General features: G+C 40.3%; 1 protein-coding gene across 1 annotated transcript in view; it reads right to left on the reverse strand.

Moving 5' to 3' along the window:
• Positions 1-379: 379 nt before the first annotated feature.
• The window catches only part of GEMIN8 (gem nuclear organelle associated protein 8), a 34700-nt gene continuing 11464 nt past the window's right edge, over positions 380-23615 (reverse strand). The window contains exon 4 of the mRNA XM_077815985.1: positions 380-2289. Within this exon, the coding sequence (XP_077672111.1) occupies positions 2033-2289 (257 nt within the window). The 3' untranslated portion in view covers positions 380-2032. The remainder of the gene's footprint in view (positions 2290-23615) is intronic.

A 23615-nucleotide genomic window follows, 5' to 3' on the forward strand; every position in this document is an offset into this window, starting at 1 on the left:
CCCACTTGGATCCCTGAGCTAGCAAAATAGCCGCTGATGTTGCAGGGGCAGCTAGCTGAGTCCCCCATTCACATGGGAAGAGAGAGATCTGTACATGGATCTGGAAGGGAAGATGCCCTTCCCTCAAAAAGCACAGCAGCCCTCTTCACCCACTTTGCACCTTACCAGATAGGCAGTGAGCGGGCCAAGGGTTCCTGTGAAGCCCTCATCTCCACCATATGTGCTTTTCACAACTTAACTAAGTTAAAGCTGCACCTGGCAAAGTGCAGCCTTCCCTGGCAAACAGAGAGAGCAAGAGAAGGTTTACCATACCTGGGCATTGAATAAAGTGTTAGACAGCTGGGGCAGGGTGTAAAAACAAATAATTTTTATCACAGAGTTTTTATGAGAAGATAAAAGTTTATTCTGTCAACCAAGAGCGATCCTAACAAAAACACTAATTCCTGACATTTCATAGTCGATCGCTAACATGCCATGACAAAATTTCAGTACACCGAATGCAGGATTACATTTCACAACCCCGACTTATTTTTTTTCCCTGTGTACGAGCTTGTTAGTTCAATTAGATCAGTAATGAGTCTTGGGAGTCTGGAAGCTTTTAATTGCAAGGAGTTCAATCTTACCGCTTCACGTTATGCTAAAATGAAGTGGGTTCAGAATGAAAAAAAAAAAAGAAGTACTTTTGAAGAAGCTGTAACACCAAGTGATAAAAACAAGGACATTCAAAGTTAAATCTGAAATTTGTTTTAGTCTACCTGGATACAGCAAAGGGCAGAGAGATTAATGTGGTCTATTATATGCCACACATGCTACAACAGCTAGACCATATAGGCAAGTACAGGACGTAGCTAGAGCAAATTAAACTGTTGGAACTTCAGCCTCAGCCTTCTCCAACCCAAAAATGGGTCACCCGTGTTCATGACAGTTAAGATACTAATATGTTTCTTTGCAACCACTTACGATGTAGCATGAACATATTGCATATTACACAGAGAGGCCATTTAATCATCATATTCTTTATACAACTCTTTCTACAGAAAAATGTTTAAAGTCCATATTACTTTGACTGGGTGCAGACTTATTTTGGTGCAAATTAAGTATACAATAGTGACACATAGCTGCCTTTCAGAAGGATTTTCACTATTACATATCCAGAGTACTCACTTTTCAACATTAAGGGCTCAATTCTGCCTCCTTTATTCATAGTGAGTATTGCTTACTCAGTACGTTCACAAATCAGTGGAATTATTAGTTGAGGAAGGCGCTACCCAATATGAGTGAAGGGTGACAGAACGGGAACCTAAGCCTCTCCACTGGCATGGTAGCAAAAATGTCTAATTGATTTGATACATAAAGAAAAGAAAAATTAAACCAAACAGTTGTATAATAAAAATGGCCAAAATTTCTTTTTTCATGTTTTCATATAAGTTTGCTTCTGAGTTGAAATTCTGCCTGCCAAGTTTGAGACTGGAATAAAAAAATTCCTGCCTTATTATAAAGCTTTCAAAAAGCATTCAAATGGCTGTGCTACAGTAATTTAGTATTTTGTACCTTGGCTAATTGACTGCAGGATCCCCAAATCAAGGATGAGAGTTCAGAGTTCACAACACTTCAAGCTGTACTGTGTTAAAGTTGATCTCAAGGCTACTACAATAATAAATAAGTGGACCATTTGTAGAGATTTTAGTGTTGCTGAACAGTCTTCCCAGCTCACTAAGTGCAAACAAACGCTATTTCATTTCCTGCAAGCACGGTCAAGGCAGATCAACATTAAATTAGTGAAAATATATATTTTAAAAAGTAGTAAAATTTCACTACCCCTACACTACAAATCAAAAATTTAGCACTTCTCTGTGGAGATGCTATAGGTTCTGAAAACTCTGGTAGACAGATTAAAAAGAAGAGGGGGGAGTGGCTTGGCAGGGTGGGAAGGAGAATAAGTGATGACCCCGGATTCATTCATTGAGCTGTGTAGCCCGACTGGGCACCCACAGCTGCAGCGCAGGACTGCTAGTACAGAAGATGATACAGCTCACAGTTTCAGAGGGATAACAGGCCAGTACTTGGGCTGCTTTTTATCACAGTTCCTATCAAAGGCAAGTTGCATGGCAGTCTCCATGGCTTGGATTTTGGCAGCACCCACACCGTAGAGTTTCTTCATTTCAGCCATACGTCTCTCCCCGGGTCTTTCTGCAGGGGGTTGTACCGAACGTCGTGTTGTTAGGTGCAGGTCATGATCAGCTTCGACATACATGTCCTGGTGCTCGGCTTCAAGCTCCTGCTGCTTTCCTAGGGAAAAAAGACCTCAGAAGACTTAGTATTTTATTAGGATACCACCCAGTCATGCTTTAGCTCTGCCGAAATCTCACCAGTTTGTTATTTTGTAAGTGAATACAGATTCAAATGCATGCTGGGCCCATGGTTAGACCTGAAGAACACAGTCACTCAGGCTTATTGTTACATTCACAAAGCAAGTTTCACATTACATATCATGCTGCATGATGTAAGAACACCACTGAATCACATAACTAAAAATTAAAAAGAGAACAAAGTGGTCTGACTTGAATCTTGAAGTTGTTGAGAATCTTGCATTTATAAAAGCCAAAATTGAATCAGCTTCGCCTCATCTCTTCCTTACACATTTAGCATCCTGTCAAGGTGGAAGACCCAATGCTGGAAGTAATTACTTTGCAGCTGTGATGAGATGATACACAAAACAGTGTAACTTTAGTTGAACCATCGCCAATTGTATCCAGTTACATATTCTACACGCGAAGAAGGAACAAGCCAATATGTCATGCAAGTGCCAGCCATCAAGCATATTGCGGGAAATACAGCTGTCAGTGCCATGTTTACACTCTTGCACCAAGTTCATCCCTTACTTGAGTTTTTCAAAGCACACACAGACAATATTCTCATTATTTTCTGTTTTAAAAACCCAGCAGCATATTAAATTGAACAGGTTTCAGAGTAGCAGCCGCGTTAGTCTGTATTCACAAAAAGAAAAGGAGTACTTCTGGCACCTTAGAGACTAACAAATTTGTTTGAGCATAAACTTTCGTGATGAAGTGAGCTGTAGCTCACGAAAGCTTATGCTCAAATAAATTTGTTAGTCTCTAAGGTGCCACAAGTACTCCTTTTCTTTTTATTAAATTGAAGTTACAGTAATTCAGACAGGTAAAACAGTTCTATTTGTCCTTGGAAATAAATTAAAACTCATCTGGAAGTAATATCTGGATGATTCCTCATCCCCAGCTCAGCTCCATGCAGTCAACTATAAGCTAATTGAAAAACCATCACTCCAGCAAGAAGATTAATTATGTTGTTAAAACAACAGGTCCAACATTGTGGGACAACTCCTAGACGATACACTCTGCTAGGTGCCGAATATTTCCAACAACCATTGCAAACAACAAGAGACGGGGGTGCTGGAACAATTATTATAGTGGGGGTCCTGAGAGCCATTGAACCAAACTGTAAACCCTATATTTGATGGAAACTGCTTCAAGCCAGGGGGTGTGACAGCACTCCCAGCACCACTAGTTCCAACACCTATGACGAGAGAAGAGTACTCAACATCTTCCACAACAGGGGACCTATTATGAATAACTTATTTTGGTTTACTTATTATGGGAAGAAAAGACAAGCAATGTGTTTTTGTTCTCGTATTTAAACAATAAAATGTTGTTACAGGTCAAAATGTATTAAACACACACAAAACTCAGTCTGTGGAGTTATGGAGAATGCATTTTTTTTCAGCACTAACACTGAGATTAATCCCTAGTGAAACCCAGAACTCCCGGAAACCCAAAACCAAAGTTAAGTATCTTGATACATCTGTCTTGGAACATCTGCAGTTTATTTTTACGCTGGAAAGTAGTGTGTAGAACAGCCAACTGACAGCCTGTCAGCCTCACTAAACAAATCATTCCTCAGACCTCGTTCACAGAAAATAGATATTTTAAACAGTATAATATGAAACTTCAACTCTGGCGTCTGTTTCTTTGCTGGAGAGACAGAAAGCTTTGTCTTGCCATTTTAAAGGTTACTGTATTTGTCCATATTTCTGTGGCAGAAGTAGAGGGAGAGTTTGGGGGACTATGAGCACACCCGTTCTTCTGTTATCTTGTTTTAAAAGGCATGTCTCCAAAGGAAGAACATTCTTCTGTCAATACTCCTGAGGAAACACATAGATTAGGGTCCACATACAGTTAGAAACTTATAAGACAGGGGTCAGCAACCTTTGGCATGCGGCCCATCAGGGTAATCTGCTGGCGGGCCGCAAGACAATTTGTTTACATTGACCATCCCAGTGGCAGTGGTTTGCTGCTCTCGGCCAATGGGAGCTGCGGAAAGCAGCAGCCAGCACGTCCCTGCAGCCCACCACTTCCCACAGCTGCCATTGGCTGGGAACAGCGAACCATGGCCACTGGGAGCTGCAGGGGACCGTGCCTGTGGATGGTCAACATAAACAAAATGTCTTGCAGCCCACCAGCAGATTACCCTGATGGGCCGTGGGCCAAAGGTTGCCGACCCCTGCTCTAAGGAATATCCTTTGATCCTAATCCCAAAATAAATCAATGCACTGCTACAGTATATGTTTTATTTTGTATTTATAAATGTATATCCCTTGATTTTTGAATCCAGGTTTACCAACCCATTTATTATCCCATAGCTCTGGAGAAGAGACTCCCCAAATCACTACATCATATAGTCTCAGATATTTAAAGCCCAGAGCCAATCCTGTTTAATACTCTGCAGAAAGAGGTCGGACTCAGAGGACATGCAAAGGGACACACAGCTTTTCACTTCTACGACACTTGTTCAACTTCAGCCCAAGACACTAGTGCTAAAAGGCATTACTAGCAGAGGTGTTTTGGGGCCTATGTGAAGTACGTTTGCGGTCTGAATCCAGTTATTTGTGGTCACAAAAGCTACCATCATAATGAGCACTAATCACTACAGTTGTTGGAAATCTTGGGAAAAAGGCCAAGGAAGGAATGGATATATAAACTGAAGCACCTATAGCAGTGGTCTCTCCAGCACAGTGGGGAAGTTTGACTGCATTGCTCATACTGCCCTTGCTCTGTGGAAAAATGGCAGACTTTGGTCTCAATCTGGCTCTTTTCACAGGCACAAAAATAAAAAGAACCTGCAAGAAATGTGCAATTATCCTTGGATCAAAAGATTTTAAAATAAATAACTACCAATGTACTGAATTTAAGAAAATGTTATAAACTGCATACTGTTATAGTGTATATAGGTCAAAGCAAGGAATCCAGCACTCCTCTGAAGCAAACACCAAAGTTAATCTATACATAAGCTAGTAAGGCTCACTAGGAAAGTTATTCTCAACCGAGAGTACTACAGTCCTCTCGCACTCTCAGATTTGAGCCTCATGGCCAAAGGAACTGGAGCAAGGAATACCTCTGAAAAAACAATTTACACAATTCTGAGTGGACCCTCTTTCCACTCCCCATAGACTAAAATAAACATATCAAAGCTTTCCTTTAAAGCATTCAATTACTGACAAGATTTTACTTTCTATTACAATTGTGGAACAATATTTTGCAAATGTTATAAGCCAGGAAACCACCTGTGGTGTCATCTGGTTATGCTACGAAGAATAAACACGGCTGACATTTTTATAATTGCCGTTTCCTGGAATTCTCCCTCCCCCACCCCTAAAGTCACCTTTGTCTTAAAACCCATCTCTAGAATCAATATATCACTACTGAATACATTTCTGATGTGAGATGATCCCCATTTGGAAAAAAAACAAAACAAAAACCTGTCAGACCATTTTTCAGATACAGTAAAGAGGAGATTCCTTTCCAACTTCCAGGGTCCCAAATACACTTATTTAACTAACTTTCATGTGTACTGGGACACTACCAAGGTTTTCAAGCCTTCATTAATATCCCACTAAAGCTTGATTTTGATTAGGAGCACAGAGTGCAAAAATAATAATGAAAAACTCCTATAATGATAAGTCACCCTGGTAATCAGGCACCAAAGCAATCCCTTTTTGCCTACACTGCCTGCTATAAATAATCATCTTTAATTTGGTAATGTATTAGATGAGACAAAATCTGCACAAATAAAGATAACTGCAATTCTACTGACTGTCACTGGCAGGATCAGAATAAGCTGCTGTTAGTTCAATAAGGATTAAGCCCCCCCTGCCCCTCCCGCCAGGCCTGCAACTGGGGCTCCATGTGGACACAACAACCCTCCATGTGTGCGCATTTGAAGGATGGGGGCCTGAGTCCTCCTCAAGATTTAAGAAATTTTTCCCAAAGGCCCTTAGTAGCCCAGATGACTCTATTTATCCTCAATTTAAAAGATCATCTACTTCTGTAATTTTGATCCATTTTGCCCTTCATTATTTCTAATATCTTCTAAGAAGCTTAAAGAGTAACCACAGAAGTTTACACTTTTAATTTATATTTTATTTATTTAACCAGGGCTTTGGGGTGGAGCCTGGAGCTGGAGCGCAGAGCAGTAGAGCTGTAGGTTTTTGCTGGAGCTGGAGCGGAGCCGGAGCACAGAAAAACTTGAGTGCTCCAGTTTTTTTTTTTCATTTTCAATCCAAAATGAATTATATTTAGCAAGAAAGTCCTAAAGGTGCCAAAAAGTTTCAGATTGTATAACAACTGATATTAACATCTACTTTACCACTTTACGTAATAAGTCACAGTTATTCTCATTTTGTAATTTTGTATCTGTACATTAAATCTTGATTTTGGCCAAAGTTTTTTGGAGATATGTTTTATTAAAGAATCAGATAATTATCAGACATCCGGCAACAGTGGTAATATTATGTTCCATAATAAGTTAATAATTTTTGGTTATTATTTATTATTAAGTTTAAAATTTATGGTTCCAAAGTTGAAAAATAAGTAATAAGTAAAATTGTTTCTATCATTCTAAGAATCTAAGCATATTAACATTTTTAAACAATTTTCTCAGAAACGGTTAATTATACAAAATAAATTAAGAGTACCATTTTAATGCATGTTTTAGCATTAAATCATATTCCAGGGTCGTATCTGTTAAAGAGTCGAAGATTTAAAAAATATTAAATAAAATTGGCCCAGTCCCCCGCAGTTCATGATGCCTGTAGTTTAAATAATTTTATTTGAATGATGTTGTATGATAGAACGTTGGAAATAAACTTTAACGGGAAAGTGGATTCAAATTGCAAGCACAATCCTTTTCGTAAAGAGAACAAATTTTTGGAAATATGTTTTTCCTTCATCAGGCTGGAAACATTATACAAGATAGAGCAAATAACAGGTTCTAGCTTGTATAATCTATTCAGGCTGATGAAGCAAAAACATATTTCCGAAAATTTGCTCTTTACTAAAAGAGCTTGCAATTTGAATCCGCTTTCCCATTAAAGTTTATTTTCAACCTTGTAATGTGTAGCCTCGTTACTTCCCAACAATTAATGTTGTAGAACAGCGATAGCACATACTAACGCTACGGCACATAGCAAATTTCATTGGTATATCTATATTAAAGCGTTTTTGAGATATTAATTAAAAACTTGGAAAATATTTCAAATATTTTTACCGCAAAATTTTATAAGAAAAACTAACTTGCAATTTATAAATAAAAATGTGTATTATGGATATTAAAAATACTTCTTACTTCATTAAAACTGAAAGAAACATGTTAAAATATTAAAATATACTTTAATAATAATTTTGTGTAAAAAGAAAATACGATCATTTTTGTCCAGAAAATCCAAAATAAATTTGAAGTACCTTAAGTGGTTAAGATATCATAAGCAGGTACATTATAAAAAAATGTAATGCTTTTGTTCATTGCTTTTTGAAGATCATAACAAGACACATTTGGATGGGTAGCAGCACAAGAAGATTTGGCCATGGCTTCAACAAAAAAATCAAATCTGCCCCCCATGATCGATAGCCAATTTACGGAAAAGAATCTCTTTTGAAAAGCCCAAATTTGGGCTTTTGGGAAAAACAAAGAAGAAATCGGCAACGTGCAAGGTGGAAAAGGAAGTGAATGGTGAGCTCAAACCATACAGCTTCAAGACAAGTGAAGTAAATGCTGTGAAAAGTTTCAACCTTTGGCGGCATGTAAAACGTAACCATCCTGAAAACTATGCGGCTCTGGTTACAAAAAAGGACCAGAAAGCTGAGGCAAAACAGAAAGCTGACACGGCTAAACGATGTTCATCTGGCTCTTTGAAAACTCCTGGAGAAAAGAAACCCAAAATTGAGCAAACAAAACTTGACTCGTATTTGAAGTCCTCAAAGGTTACAGTCACCATGGATGCCAGTACTTTCTGTGAAGGGCTGATGGAAATGGTTTGCTTGAGTTCAACGCTGCTCACTACCTTCAGGCTGAAGAACAAAGGATTCCAAAAAATTGCAGGTGAAATGGGTTGGCAGCTTGGTGTTTCGACAGGGCACGATGCAGTTTGTCATTTAGTTGTCAGCACAGCTGAGTCTAGTAGTGAAGAGTTCAAGAAAGCTTTGGAGCAAAAATTGTGCTACCTGAAAATGGATGCGGCAACCCATGGAAACAGAAATTTCCATGCAATCAATGCTCAGTACTACGAAGAAGGAAAAGACAAAGCTGTGGTAAAAACCTTGGACATAATCGACACCGTCACAATTCTTCGTACGTGAAAAGTCAAGTAAAAGCTATTTTAGAAAAATTTGGGATTAGTGAAATGCAAGTGCTGAGCATCTGCATTGAAAATGCAGCAAACATGATGTGTGCCGTCAAAAATTTTAGCGAGGATAATGAAACCATTTCTACCTCTAAGAACAGGGATGTGGACAGAACTGAAGCTATTTTGCCTGATGAAGGAACTAAAGGAATGGATGAAATCAAACTCAACATGGATGCTGCTGCGCAATGGATTAATGACCCTAGCCTCATACTTCCAACATGGCTTCATGAAAATGACTCAAAAGTCCAACTGATGAGGTGTGGTATTCACACTCTTCAGTTGGTAATCTGGGATGGACTGAACAAAGAACATGCAAAGAAATTTCTGGCAAAAATTCAACAAGTCATTGTCAAACTACGAACCCCAAGTATTCAAAGTGTTCTGCTTGATCTACATGGGGTAACTCAATCATTGGATACTGTGACTCGCTGGGGTTCAACATTTGCGATGACTGATCAGCTTCTTGTTTTTCAGTCTTACTGTGAACAAGTGGCTGCTGCTGAGAACTCAAGTTAACAAAAGCTGAATGGGATGAAAAGAACCTGTGAGACCTCTTGGCAAAGCCAAACCAAAACAACTGTGAATCTTCAAGCTGTTGATGTAACCCCAGAAGTTTTAATGAAGGAATGGCGAAAACTGTCAAAATTCTTGCAAGAAAACAGTGGACAAATTGTAGAAAGAATTCTATCCTCCATGCAGAAATGCAAAGAGAAGCTTTTGGACAATATTAATTTCCTTGCTGGAGTTTATGTTGACCCCCGGTATCGGATTCTTCTTACCTCAAGGGAAATACCAAAGGCAAAGGAAGGGCTCCTTGATATTGCTCGACGACTCGAAAAACAAAATCTATTGCTACATTTGAACTCAGCAAAAGAGGTTGAAGAAAATGAAACACAACAAAAGGAGTCATCAACAATAGAATTTGCAGTTTCAGAAAGTTACATCCTTCAGAAATAACAGGCTGTTCTCAAACTTCTGTCTCCACTCTGAACTTGTTTGAGCATCCATCCCCGAGACGTCTTCAACCACCACAAGGAAATGGAGATAATTCAAGCACCAATTCTTCAGAAGATGACGCCTTTGAAAAGGAACTGGATAAACAAGAAAGATGCTGGCGAGTTTCTGCGATTCATAACTGTAATGAAGCATTATTCGAGAGAAACATTCGGAAAGATTGTGAGGCGATGGAGTCTATTGGTAGGCTAAAAGTTAAGTCTGTTTTTGAGGCCATTCACCACCCACAATGCATTCAGGCTGCCTGTAGAATTGCTTCGAGCATGCCAACAACTCAAGCTACTGTAGAGCGACTGTTTTTAGCTTTAAAGTTAATTTTAAATGATTTGCGGCAGGCTATGAAAGACGACTTGATTGCTGCAATATTTTTTTACAGAATGAATTATGAATGATTCTAGTTTGTATCACTGCCGATGACATTTAAATTGTTTTAAAAGTCTGAATAAAAATAATGTTTTTTCAAAATTACAGTATGCACTTTTTTAGTTAGTTAATTAATTTGAGTTGGCGTGTGGAGCGGAGTCAGAGCGGAGTTCCAAATCCCTGATTTATATATTTTTATTTGGAGAAAGATCTGTATGGAAAGACTTGTATCTGCTGAGCCTATGCAAAATGACAACTATTCTCATAAAGACTTCTCCATAACTCTTTGGGTGGAAACATTTTGCACTCTGCCATGTTTCTGGGTTATGGCCCATTCAAACGATATTCTGGCAACAGACCACAGCCCTGCTCTTCAGAAGAAGTGGCAAATGGCTCTTCCTTGACTGTCTTCCAGTTTCCATTATAGATAGCAGATTATTCTTTATAAAAACATTTCACTTTCCCCGGTGTTTTTCTTTTGTGATGTCTGAGGAGTATTCCTGTTCAGTGTATTTGTCTGTTTATTACAAAGATAAATAATAGTCTGATTTCTGAGCTTCCCGATCCACTCCTAAATATAAGCTGGACATGAGCAGCATGTCACATTCCCCTTTTACACTGAGGTTTTTAGCTCCTAGTTCTAAAGAGAAGCAGTCCTCTGGTGTGCTAATCTTCTACCCATATGCTACTCCACAGTTTGAGAGGCTGATTCTTCCACAGGTTTTGCTAGGGAGCCATAAAACTACAGCAAACTTCCATGTGATCTTTTCTGAGCTGGCAGAAACAGGTTATTTTATCATAAAAAATATCAATCACTAACACCAGCTAAACCTTTAGGTACAATTAATAAATACCTTTGTATAAAAACACAAAACAAACTTTAAAAACTGAGGGTTCTGTACTTGGGATCTCCAAGGTATTTAGCTTTAGCTCTTTAGAAATCCCAAGGAGCTTAGGAGTTCCACACAAGGCTGAAGCCTCAAGCTCTGCTCCTGCAGCAATGCAGAGCTTTGCAGAATGGCATGTCAGTCAGTGGGAGCCCGGGAGATGCAACCAATTTTCGGGTAAACCCAAATTCAAACAAATTGGGATTAAACAGAAACATAGTCTTATTTATGGATATGGTTTCTTTGACACAGGTGAGCACTAAATAACGAGAAGTCCTGCACATACGTACTAAATGAGAAAATACGATGCAGCGTGAGCAAGCCAGTTCCAGCTGTGAATTACCTTAGGTAGGCTGCATCCATGCTTAAAATTGTTATTAAATTCAAACAGGCTTTTGCTTGCAGAATGACAATATTAGCACTACAACTGAAAATTTAATAAAACCCCCTCCCCTCCCACTGAAACATGATCTCCGAGGGAGATCACATCACTGCTCAAAGGGGAGGATTAGGACTTGTCTACACAGGGAAATTGACTGGCATAGCTATAGCAGAGTAACTATTCTGCTACAGATCTGCTGGTATAAGTCCCATGTGTGGACACTATTCTGGAATAAAAGTAACTTTTTTCTGGAATAATTCCCCATGTAGACAAGCGCTCAGTCACTGCCATGGCAGCCAACCACAAAATGGAACTAACAAAAAGTGTCCAAAGGATTATAAACCCAGGTACCTTCATGCAGAATAGTTCTAACTCATCTCCATCCCTACTAATAAATGGAATAAATATCAAACATTTTACCATGAGCTTGGCTTAAATCTATGAACAACACAACTCTTAAGAAAAAGCAGTTTCACTGTGGATTTCAACATAAGAAATAGGAGCAGACATGTTTCATTGTCAGTCTTGCTGTAGTCTGAAATCTCACTGGGGAAACAAGTAGGAAAGAGTCCAAAGAGTACACTCCTCAGAACGGATGTGGTTGTAATAGGCAATCTGTTACAGCAGACACAAAACAGATTTCCCAAATCAAATGTATTCAATTCAGCTTATTTCCTTTTGTTATAACAGACACTTTCTTAGCTTTTCTAGAGCTTTAGGAGAAGGAAAGTGACAACTGTAGAAATAAGATGAAATCACTACCAAGATATTGAGTAAATGTAAATTTAAAAATTTAAATATATAGTAGTTAGAAACAAGGAAGTGAAATCAGAACTCTTGGGTTCCATTTCCAGATTTGCTTTACAGTAGTTATAATGTAGGCAAGTTACTTATCCTCTCTGTGCCTCAGTCTATTGATCTATAAAATTAGTAGAATGTTCTCCTACCTCACAGGTAATTTTGGAAGGATTAATGGTTACAAATTATTTTGAAATCCTTGGAGTAAATGACTTGTAGAAGTGCAGAGTAATAGGAGATTAAAGAAATGAATTTCTCTTTTACAAATATCATTAACAAATAAGGACTCGGTTCTGATCTCACATACCTGCCCAAGGATCCAAGATCAGAAATGACTCTCAAGATTTATTGTTTAGTTTGTTATCAATCAAACGTTCACACTAGCAACACTTTACATTTCTACTGTCCAGGATCCGCAACTAAACTGCCAGTCAGCTGGTTTATGTTTCCCCCATTACCTTCCACAGTTAACAGTTCTTAAATAGGTTTCAGAGTAACAGCCGTGTTAGTCTGTATTCGCAAAAAGAAAAGGAGTACTTGTGGCACCTTAGTACCTTAGTACTACAGCTCACTTCATCGGATGTAGCTCACGAAAGCTTATGCTCAAATAAATTGGTTAGTCTCTAAGGTGCCACAAGTTCTTAAATAATCTCATACTCCCAACTATAACATGAACTCAAACAAGCATTACTACATATAGAAACCAGCTTGATTGGCAGTAACTACTTTGAGTGAAAGTCTGTTCTAGAAATTAAAGACAGCTCTATCAGAATCCATGAGCATATCTCTCTGCTACACATGGACCGATTCACACTGCATACATAATGGACTAAAGCATCTAGAGTCACTGAGGCATAGCCTCGTTTTACAATGTTAAAGTGACCAGAACCAGGTCATATTATGCTGTACTATTCACCCAGTAAGACACACACACTATTGGAAAGGATATCCAGAGTCTGTACGCTTAAGTCACGTGACAGAATTACAACGTCAATGGGCTGCTGGCCATTACTTTGAAATTAGCGCAGGATCAGGCTCTGGCAGCTGCTTTTAGTAAGGATCAAGTCTACAGCAATAAGATTAGATTCAGACCAGCTGATTGTGCACTCCTTCCCCTCCCCCTAAAACAATTCCAATCTGTCGCTGATGGCAACAATGCTGATAACAGACAAAGACACCAGTGCTACTGGTAAACAGAGAGATTACTTAAACCAGGGGAGTGCGAATGTACTTTATTATCTGCTCCATTACAAAAACAACTTGTATCAGCCTCTTAAAGAAATTCAGAATGCCCAAATCCAAAGGTGTTTTATTTTTAAATCTGTTTTGCCATTGTCAAAGAGTACCATCTATGTTCCGAGTATAGTTGTGAACAAAGATTAAGTACATGTGCTACGAAATAAATGTTTCATACCTGCACAGAACACCACAGAAAACTGAATAGTACTGAAAGGTGAATTGTGAATCTAATCCCAAACAGTATTTTTCCTGCATTACTTTCTAAAAATGTAATTCTCACAATAGCATATTAAATTGTTGAGCTATATTTCCCAACTCCAGCTACAGACAGGGACCCTGAAGTGAAGCTAGTTTTACTGTTTGTTATATGAATGCAAATAAAATAATAAAAAATGGGGAAATGGTTACTCTTTGCTTCAGCAAAAACTCTCTTCAGGTGTTTTTGGGTAACATTTTGTAGCTGTCATGTTAACCTTTTTTTTTTTTTTTTTTTTAAAAGGAAACATACAGAAACTATGCACTGACCTTTTAGTTAACTAGCAGTGATCCAAGTAACTGTTGCTGCAGACACACAGAATAAAATAAATTACACTGATCAGGATTAAGCTGGCCTCAGCAAGTTAAAAAACAAAAAACAAAAAACCCCCAAAAGTCCATGCCTCTAGGCAACCAGGGCAAGCTGCCTAACCTGGCTTGTCCATCATTTCATAAGGGGCCTCTTGAGAGAGGGGTCATCACACTTTCCAGAGTGGCTCAGTTGATCAGAACTTTGGTAGCAAGGGATTTGGGATTTTTCCTCAGACTTTCTTCTGAATGTTCTTCATATTTTCCTCTGATATTATATTATGGTAGCTGACCACCCACCAACTTCACTGGTTATTGGTCAACAACTTTGGCACTCCACGCTGCTATAAAAATTAACTCAAAGAAGGAGAAACCTCCTGCATGCCAGGAAGCAAAAGTCCAGACCAGAGTCTCCTAGTCTTGATACTGTCTTTCATCTACCAGGGCATCTTAGTAAATTAAACTAAGATTTACAATGTCTACTGAAAAAAGGTCACTTCCCTCCCTTGTAATTCTACACTGAAAGCAAAATTATCTGCTCACTCAAACTATGTGTACGTCAACTGAAAAACTGACTTCAATGGGGCTACTCACATGATCACATTTAGGCATGTTCTGAAGAGCCTTGGTGAACTGGGGCTTTTACCAACCAAGAAGCGCAACAGTCCACCCCATAAGAAGTGGGCAGACTCGGCTCTCTTAAAATCCATCTTAGCAAGAAAAGTCCACAAAGGATGAGAAGGCATTTAACACCTACTGCCCTGACAGTATCTCCCTCAATGTGCCAGACAGCTTGCTCTGATTATTATGAATTTTCCTTCTTTGCAGTTAAAAGAAAAAGTCCTTTACAATTAAAACCCCCCACTGAACAGTTCCACAGGTGTAGACTTCACCAATGCTGTCATAAGAGAAGAAAATGATTACTTAGCTATACTGTACCACAACTCTGGCATAGTAATGTGAAAACAATCACAACTGATGAGGCTTTGAGCAAATAATCGACTACCACTGGTGCTCTAGTCTCCTCCACAGCCTGTCTCCAGCTGCTGAAAAGGAAGGCAATCTGCAAGGACTATGCAGTGGGAGAGAATATCAGAAGGTTGGTGTACTGATACTTGGGGACAACAGTGTTAAAACACACTTTGAGGACCTAAATTCTGTAGTTGATTTCAGTGGCAAAGTAGTGCTGAATTTTCTGGTGCTGTGACATTTCTGCAGTAGCTCCAAGTGAAATCAAAACTAGGAGGTTTTTACTGAATTAAATATGAGCAATCACAGAATCAGGGGAGTGATTCTCTAGCACCCTGTGTTATTTACTCTAATATTAATTTCAATACAAATCTCAGTTCAAAATTTATTTTTCATTTTACACTTCTGCCATATTTTCAACATGTTGCAGAATTTTATATTGACAACACTTTCAAAAATCAGGGAAGACTTTGGCAGCAGCACAGGGGATTTTGGCACTCAGGAGGCAAATGAGAATTGTGGAACTGGGGAGGGGATGCTCCAATCTATTTTCAGTACTTTATATAGCCCCCATCTCTGCAGTATTTGAATACCTCACAATCACTAACGTACATATCTTCAGAACAACCCTATGAAATAGGGGAGAGCTATTATCTCCATTTTGCAGGCACAGAAAGACTAAGGCTATGGCTACATGAGAGAGCTTGCAGCTTCGCAGCTGCACTGATGCAGACATGCCACTGTAAGCTCTCTAGTGTAGCTGCTCTAAGCCAACAGGAGAGAGCTCTCCCAGCAGTTTACTTACTCCAGCCCCCGCGAGTGGCGATAACTATGTTGGCGGGAGAGGTTCTCCCTAGGTCGGCGGGAGGGCACTGTCCACACCGGCGCTTATGTTGGCATAAGTTATGCTACTCAGGGGGGTGGCCGTAGTGTAGCCATAGCCTAAGTGACTTTCCCAAAGTCACCCTGGATGTGCATAGCAGAGCACAGAATTGAATCCAGTCTTTCAAGTTTGAGGTGAGCAGCACCTTAACCATCCTTACTCTCTGCCCTTCTCTTTCACTCTCTCTTTTGAGCAGCTTAGTAGGTGACAATTTTGGAAGGGGGTGGGGGCAGCAGCCCTCGACCTCTCAGCTCCATTTCCCCTGATTGCCTCTAACAACAATGCATAGAGCGTTGTTATCCGGATTGGGATGCTTGCTAACATGTTCAGAGAAATAGTGAAAGATGCTGACATTTAAATGGTCATTACTAAGTTTGCGCATTAACACCCATTAAAGTGAATGGGAGCAGTTGACACCTCTCAGAGCTACGCATTTGGAAGGTTTTCTTTGTAACCAGAAGGCAGGGATCAGCAATCTTTGGCTCGCAGCCCGCCAGGGTAAGCCCCCTGGCGGGCAAGGCCGCTTTGTTTACCTTACGCGTCTGCAGGTTCGGCCAATCACAGCTCCCACTGGCCGCGGTTCACTGCTCCAGGCCAACGGGGGCTGCGGGAAGTGGCGGCCAGCACATCCTTTGGCCCACGCCGCTTCCCGCAGGCCCCACTGGCCTGGGATGGTGAACCACGGCCAGTAGGAGCTGCGATCGGCTGAACCTGTGGACGCGGAAGGTAAACAAACTGGCCTGGCCTGCCAGGGGGCTTACCTGACAGGCTGCGGGCCAAAGGTTGCCAATCCCTACCATAAGAACTAGAAAATTAATCTTTTAAAAATGAAACTTTAGATATTGTGCAGCCATATTCTGGGGCAGGTGGTAGATTATGTGGCCAATTCTGTGACCAGGGAATTGCAGAAACTATGGACCTTATTTATATCTCATTAAAATGTTGGTCCTTCACCCTGCTTTATTTATCCTACTGTTTTATACCACAACACTTTTAAAAGTTCTCATAGAAATAGCTACTGTAATAGTTCCTCCCCCATTTCCCATGCAAAAGGGGTTATAGTAAATAATTCTTATTTTAATAGATTATTAGCTATTCGTTGTTTCCAGGTCCCTGCTTCCACTTCCCGGTAAGAGACAGTGCGTGGGGCTCTGCTGAGGTACACTCCTGCAAGACTCATCAGGGCAAGGGCAAAGAACTGACCATCAGAATTCCAGCCGAGGTGCACTGATTTTGGAGACCAGAAATGCCAGACAGTTCTCCTGCAAAGTAAGTAAGTAAGTAGTAAGGGTATCCAACCACAGCAGGTTACAGGGCAGGCAGCAAACACACAGTCTGGGGAGAGGAGCACATAGAGAGCTGAATAAGTATTCAAGGCAATGAGGTGACTACTTCTGAAGAGCCACCAGAGGAGCAGGAGACATGGCTTTCCTCTAGAGCTGCTCTTGTCAGCAGGGTCTTACCAGTTCTTTCCCCAGCAGCTGCAGCTGCTCTCCCAGGCTCCCCTGGAGGGGAAAAGAATGTAAAGGAGAGCATGGGAGCCAGTAAGAGCAGCTGCAGATGCCAGCAGAATAAGCAAATAAGCAGGACTAACTTCAGAAAATTGCTAGTGTAGCAGAGTCCAGTGCCAGGACTAGCTCTAGAGGAAAACAGAATTCTAGGCTCCCCACTGGGCTATTCAGATACAATCCCCTAGTACTCCACAGTCCCACACAGACAATCCCTCCCTCCTCCAGCTGGAAGCACTCACAGTTTGTCACTCTCCCCATTCCCGGGAAGTGTCTTTCACATCCACAGGCTCTTGGGCCTTGTCTACACTATGAAATTAGGTCGATTTTGTAGAAGTGGATTTTTAGAAACCGATTTTATATAGTCAATTGTGTGTGTCCACACTTAGCGCATTAAGTCAGTGGAGTGCGTCCTCACTACTGTGGCTAGCATCGACTTAAAAATAGTGGTGCACTGTGGGTAGCTATCCCATAGTTCCTGCAGTCTCTGCTGCCCACTGGAATTCTGGGTTAAGCTCCCAATGCCTGATGGGGCAAAAACATTGTCGCGGGTGGTTTTGGGTACATCTCGTCAGGCCCCCCCTTCCTCCCTCCCTCCGGGAAAGCAACGGCAGACAATCATTTCGTGCCTTTTTTCCTGGGTTATCCGTGTAAACGCCTTACCACGGCAAGCATGGAGCCCGCTCAGCTCACCATCACCATACGTCTCCTGCGTGCTGCTGGCAGACACGGTACTGCATTGCTACACAGCAGCAGCTCCTTGCCTTTGTGGCAGATGGTGCAGTAGGACGGATAGCCGTCATACGTCTCCTGGGTGCTCCTGGCAGACCTCGGTGAGGTCGATCAGGGACACCTGAACAGACATGGCTGTTCTCCTTTTAGAGCACCAAATGGAATCCAGAGACTCCAGGTTATTCTATTCTTTAAGTTTCATCTCATGGAGATTCAGTCCTGCCTGGAATATCATGCGAGCTGGAGGCTTCTGCCTCAGGCTGCTCTCCCAGCCGGCAGCAGCTCGCGGTCGCACCTATCCCAGCCTACCCCTTGCTCCCATGGCTCATGAAGCCTCGACAGTAGTAAGGAGCAGTTCAACAATCGGCTGGTGACCACTGGCTTAATGGAATCACCAGTTCCGCAGGGAACCAAACAGAATAGCCGGCATAGCCCAATAAAATAAAATAATAATCAAATCATCATCATCATAATAATTAAAAAAGGGAATAATAATTAAATAACTACACAAATTCTGAATGTAATGAAAGGAAGTTTTCTTATAATTCATTGCTAGATAGAGATGAGTGGGCAAGTGATGGGTGTAGGGAAGGACAGTGTGAAGTAGGTTAACAGCACAGTTGTGTTCATACTATAACTACAGTATGTGATTAGTGTGATAATGTAACTGATTCGTGAGATTATGTCGGTTAAATTTTGCTCACAGAATTAGTTAGGGGTAGTTTAGGAACATACACCTCAGCTGTAATATACGTATTGATTACGTGATCACAAAGAGAATACGAAGAGCTGGAGAGCACTCGAGCAGAACTCTAGCAAAGAAAAGGAGGTGTTTTAAAAGAGAGGTCTTTGTAAAGAAAAAACTCTGTCCCTACTGAAGTGTTCCATCAGGCAGTGAGATTCAGAGTTTGCCAGTTTCAAAGGCTTTAGTGTAAAAGTAAAGAGTTACTGCAATGCACACTGCCAGAACACAAAAAGACTTTAGTAGCCTATAGGTTCTTGAAGTCGGTAGTGGTTCCTGGGAGGAGAAAAAAAAAGCATAACATCTTAAAAACAAGCTCTGTTATTTTCTTTTTTTCACTTTCATGGATATATGGCTATAAAGAATAGTATTGTGGCAAACTAATGTTGACACATATGAGTGTACTGGGATACACGTAGCTTTAGGAGCCTTCACTGACCAAACATAACCTGCCTACTTTAACTGCAGCTTTTTCTTCCCCCACCTCCTTATTATTCACTTTCCCTGTCTTTCCAAAATACTGCAGTCACCATCCTCTCCCATCATTCTGACATTTCATCTCTCCCCACCCTGAATTTTTATCCCTCTTTTCATATAATGTTCAAGCTCCCTGTCCTCACCTTCAAGGCATTGCACATCTCCATCCTTCTCCTCCCACACACTACAGTCTGCAAGATTCTCTTAAGTGAAGTCATTGTGAACCTTCCTGTTAACCTCAATGGTCTGTAGTAATGTAATGGTCTGCCATTAAAGGAGGATGCTTTTAAAATAAAAGGGGTTTAAGTTTAGACCATCCTTTGCACTGAATGAGGCAGGATCCTGGGGAAAAACAGTATGTGATCACAGAATAAATACCGCCATATGCATACACACAAGGGAGTGGAGTTACAGTTGTAAAGTATTTAGTAACTTTTGAGTGCTTGAAAATGAAATAAATAACATTCTTTTAATGTGTTTTTGTATGTAAATATAGTAACAATCAATGAAATAGCAGCAGCAGGGTAAGATGGGAGATAAATTTGTCTATTCACCCTTCTCGCCAGCATTATCTCATGTTCCTTAATCTCCAACCAGTGTCCTCTCCTCATTGCCCCATTTGTCTTCTATGCCCACTCCTGATTCCATGACTTTCTGCGTCCCACCCAATACTATATGTCTGGAATAAAATCCCAATTAACATACGTCAAGTTCTTGCACTATAATCATTCAAAAGAAAACAAGTCTAAACCCTCCCTTCTCTGTAAAGCATGCTTGCCTCAACACCCATAAAACACCATGTCTGTTTATTCTGATTTATATTATATCAGTTTATTTTCACTTGCATTATTGGATTGTTAATTTCTTGGGGTGTGGATTTTTTAATTGTTCAGCACAAACTATGGTGTGTAGCACTATGTACTCTTATGGCAGATAAGATATTGAACTTGAGCCCCCTCCATGGTCATGAGGCTACCAGGCCAGAACCATGTTGGGCTGTGATGGATTACAAAGAGAAAAATACCTGAGAGAGGATATATACAAGGCAGATAATGTGATCACTTTTATGTGCCTCGTCTACCTTTCCTTGAGGATCAATAGAGCTTCAAGGACGAAAGACAGAACAAGATAGAGTCATGACAGAGTTCAGCTTCATGAACCCTCTATAAATTTCATCTGGCTTAAAAAGAGTACTCAGGAAAATCAATAGCTCTATATAATTAAACATAGCAGCACTGTATCTTTCACCATCCACATGGTCTCAACAGAGCTCACCACTACTCATTTACAGCACACAGTAGAGAACATAATATTTTCCCCTCCCTCTGCGTAGCTACTTTCTTTTTTTGAGCAACTCCAACAGAATTTATAAAAACCTATTTTATTCATTTATTGATCAAAAGCAGTTATTCCTGAATGTACAGATAATGTATTTTCTGAATTAATAATAAAAGTTTGCACTTAAATAGCATCTTTCATCTGAGGCTGTGGGAGCAATTTATAAATATGTAGTACTTTATTAATTTAGCTTCAATATTTCTATGAAGCAGGTAATCATCATTATCTGCACTTTACAGATGAGGAATCTGAGGTCACACAGAAGAGCCTAATTTTGCTTTCACTTGCACCATACTAAATCAAGAATAACTTCACTGAACTGAATAGAATTACACCTGCCAAAACTAGTATGAGAGCACAATCAGGACCTCAGTGTCTCACCAAGGTGTCCCAATAAGTCCGTGCTACAGCCAGGAATAGAAGCCCTGGTGTCCCAACTTAGAGCTATGGGCCTTCACCAAGAGGCCTTTCTCCTGCTTATAACTGAGGCACAGAGATATTAAATAACTTGCCCAAGGTCACACAGCAAAGTCTGTGGCAGAGCCAATAACTGAACCCAGATCTCCTGAGTACCAGGCCTTTGCCTTAATCATAACAATCCTCAAATACCCACCATGCATGAAAAAAATTAACAAAAGGAAAATGTTCTGCATTTCTAAATTGTCTTAGTTGTAGTTCTCGAAGTGTTTTCTCTCTTCAGATTAAGATCTTCGACAGAGGCCTGCTTCTGCCACAGCAGAACTCACACGAGTACAGGTTGCACATCAAGCGCTATTCTGAGCTTCATTATGTTGCTAATGTTATTTTCCTTGAGCAGTGTATTACCCTGAATCACAGAAACACAGGGCTGGAAGTGACCAGGGAAGGTCAAGTTAAGACCACAGAACCAGTTAAGAAGTTTTTCCTAATGTCCAACCTAAACTGCCCTTGCTGCTATTTAAGCCCATTGCTTCTTGTTCTATCCCCAGACATTAAGGAGAACAATTCGTCTCCCTTCACCTTGTAACAACCTTTTATGTACTTGAAAACTGTTATCATATCCTCCCATAGTCTTCTCTTCTTCAGACTAAACAAACACAATTTTTTTCAACCCTCCCTCATAGGTCATGTTTTCTAGACCTTTAATCATTTTTGTTGCTCTTCTCTGGATTTTCTCCGATTTGTCCACATCTTTTCTGAACTGTTGCACCCAGAACTGGACACAACACTCCAGTTGAGGCCTAATCAGCACAGAGTAGAGCAGAAGAATTACTTCTCCGGTCTTGCTTACAACACTCCTGCTAATACATCTGGGAATGATATTTGCTTTTTTTTGCAACAGTGTAACACTGTTGACTCATATTTAACTCGTGATCCTCACTATGACCCCCAGATCCCTTTCTGCAGTACTCCTTCCAATTTTGTATGTGTGCAACTGATTGTTCTTCCCTAAGTGGAGTAGTTTGCATTTGTCCTTATTGAATTTCATCCTATTTACTTCAGACCATTTCTCCAGTTTGTCCAGATCATTTTAATTTTAATCCTATCATCCAAAGCACTTGCAAGCCCTCCCAGCTTCGTATCATCCCAGTTTGATGATACCAAGATGGAGGGGTTGCAAGTGTACTCTCTATGCCATTATCTAAATCATTGACGAAGATATTCAACAGAACTGGACCCAGAACTGATCCCAGTGGGACCCCACTTGATATGCCCTTCCAGCTTGACTGTGAATCACTGATAACTACTCTCTGGGAACGGTTTACCAACTAGTTATGCACCCACCTTATAGTAGCTCCATCTTTGTATTTCCCTAGTTTGTTTATGAAAAGGTCATGTGAGACAGTATCAAAAGCCTTCCTAAAGTCAAGTTATACCACATCTACTGCTTCCCCCCTTATCCACAAGGTTTGTTACCCTGGAGAACAATTGATCACTGTCCTCTTTATAACAGCCCTTAATATATTTGAAGACGATTATCAGGCTCCCCCCCTCAGTCCTCTTTTCTCAAAACTAATCATACCCAGTTACTTAAAACTTTTTCTCATAGGTCATATTTCTCATTTTTTGGGCTCTCTTTTGGACTCTATCTGATTTGTCCAGGTTTCCTAAAGTATGGTGCCCAGAATTGGACACAGTACTCTGCTGAGGCCTCACCAGTGCCAAGCAGAGCGGCACAATTACCTCCTGTGTCTTAAATACACGACACTCCTGTTAATACACCCCAGAATAATATTACCCTTTTTCGCAACTGCATCACCCTGTTGACTCACATGCAATTTGTGATCCAATATAATCCCCAAATTCTTTTCAGCAGTACTATTAGTCAGTTATTCCTCATTTTGTAGTTGTCCATTTGATTTTGCTTTCCTAAACATAGTATACCTTGCATTTGTCTTTACTGAATTTCATTTTGTTGATTTCAGACCATTTCTCTAATTTGTCAAAGTCCTTTCGAATTCTAATTCTGTCCTTCAAAGTGCTTGCAGCCCCTCCCAGTTTGGCATCATCCACAAATTTTGTAATACTCACTCCATTATCCAAGTCATTAATGAAAATATGTAGTAGTATTGAACCCAGGTCTGACCCTTACAGGACCCTACTAGATACACCCTCCCAGTTTGACAGTGTACTACTGATATCTCCTTTTTGAGTACAGTCTTTCAACCAGTTGTGCACCCACCTCAGTCATTTCATTTAGATTTACATTTCCCTAATTTGCTTATGAGAATGTCATGATTGTGTCAAAAGCCTTACTAAGATCAAGATTAAGCCCTTTACTTACTTACACATCTACTGCTTTCCCCCCGCATCCACTAGACCAGTAACCCTGTCAAAGAAGGAAATTAGGGTGGCTTGGCATGCTTTGTTCTTCACAATTGCATCCTGGCTATTGATTGTTTAATAATTTGTTCCTGAATCTTTCCAAGTATTGACATTAGACTGACTGGTATATAACTCCCCAGGTCCTCTTTATTTCACTTTTTAAAAATAGGTACTATGTTTCCCCTTCTTCAGTCCTCTCAG

Source organism: Eretmochelys imbricata, chromosome 1 (assembly GCF_965152235.1).
Source record: "Eretmochelys imbricata isolate rEreImb1 chromosome 1, rEreImb1.hap1, whole genome shotgun sequence".
Classification (NCBI taxonomy): domain Eukaryota; kingdom Metazoa; phylum Chordata; order Testudines; family Cheloniidae; genus Eretmochelys; species Eretmochelys imbricata.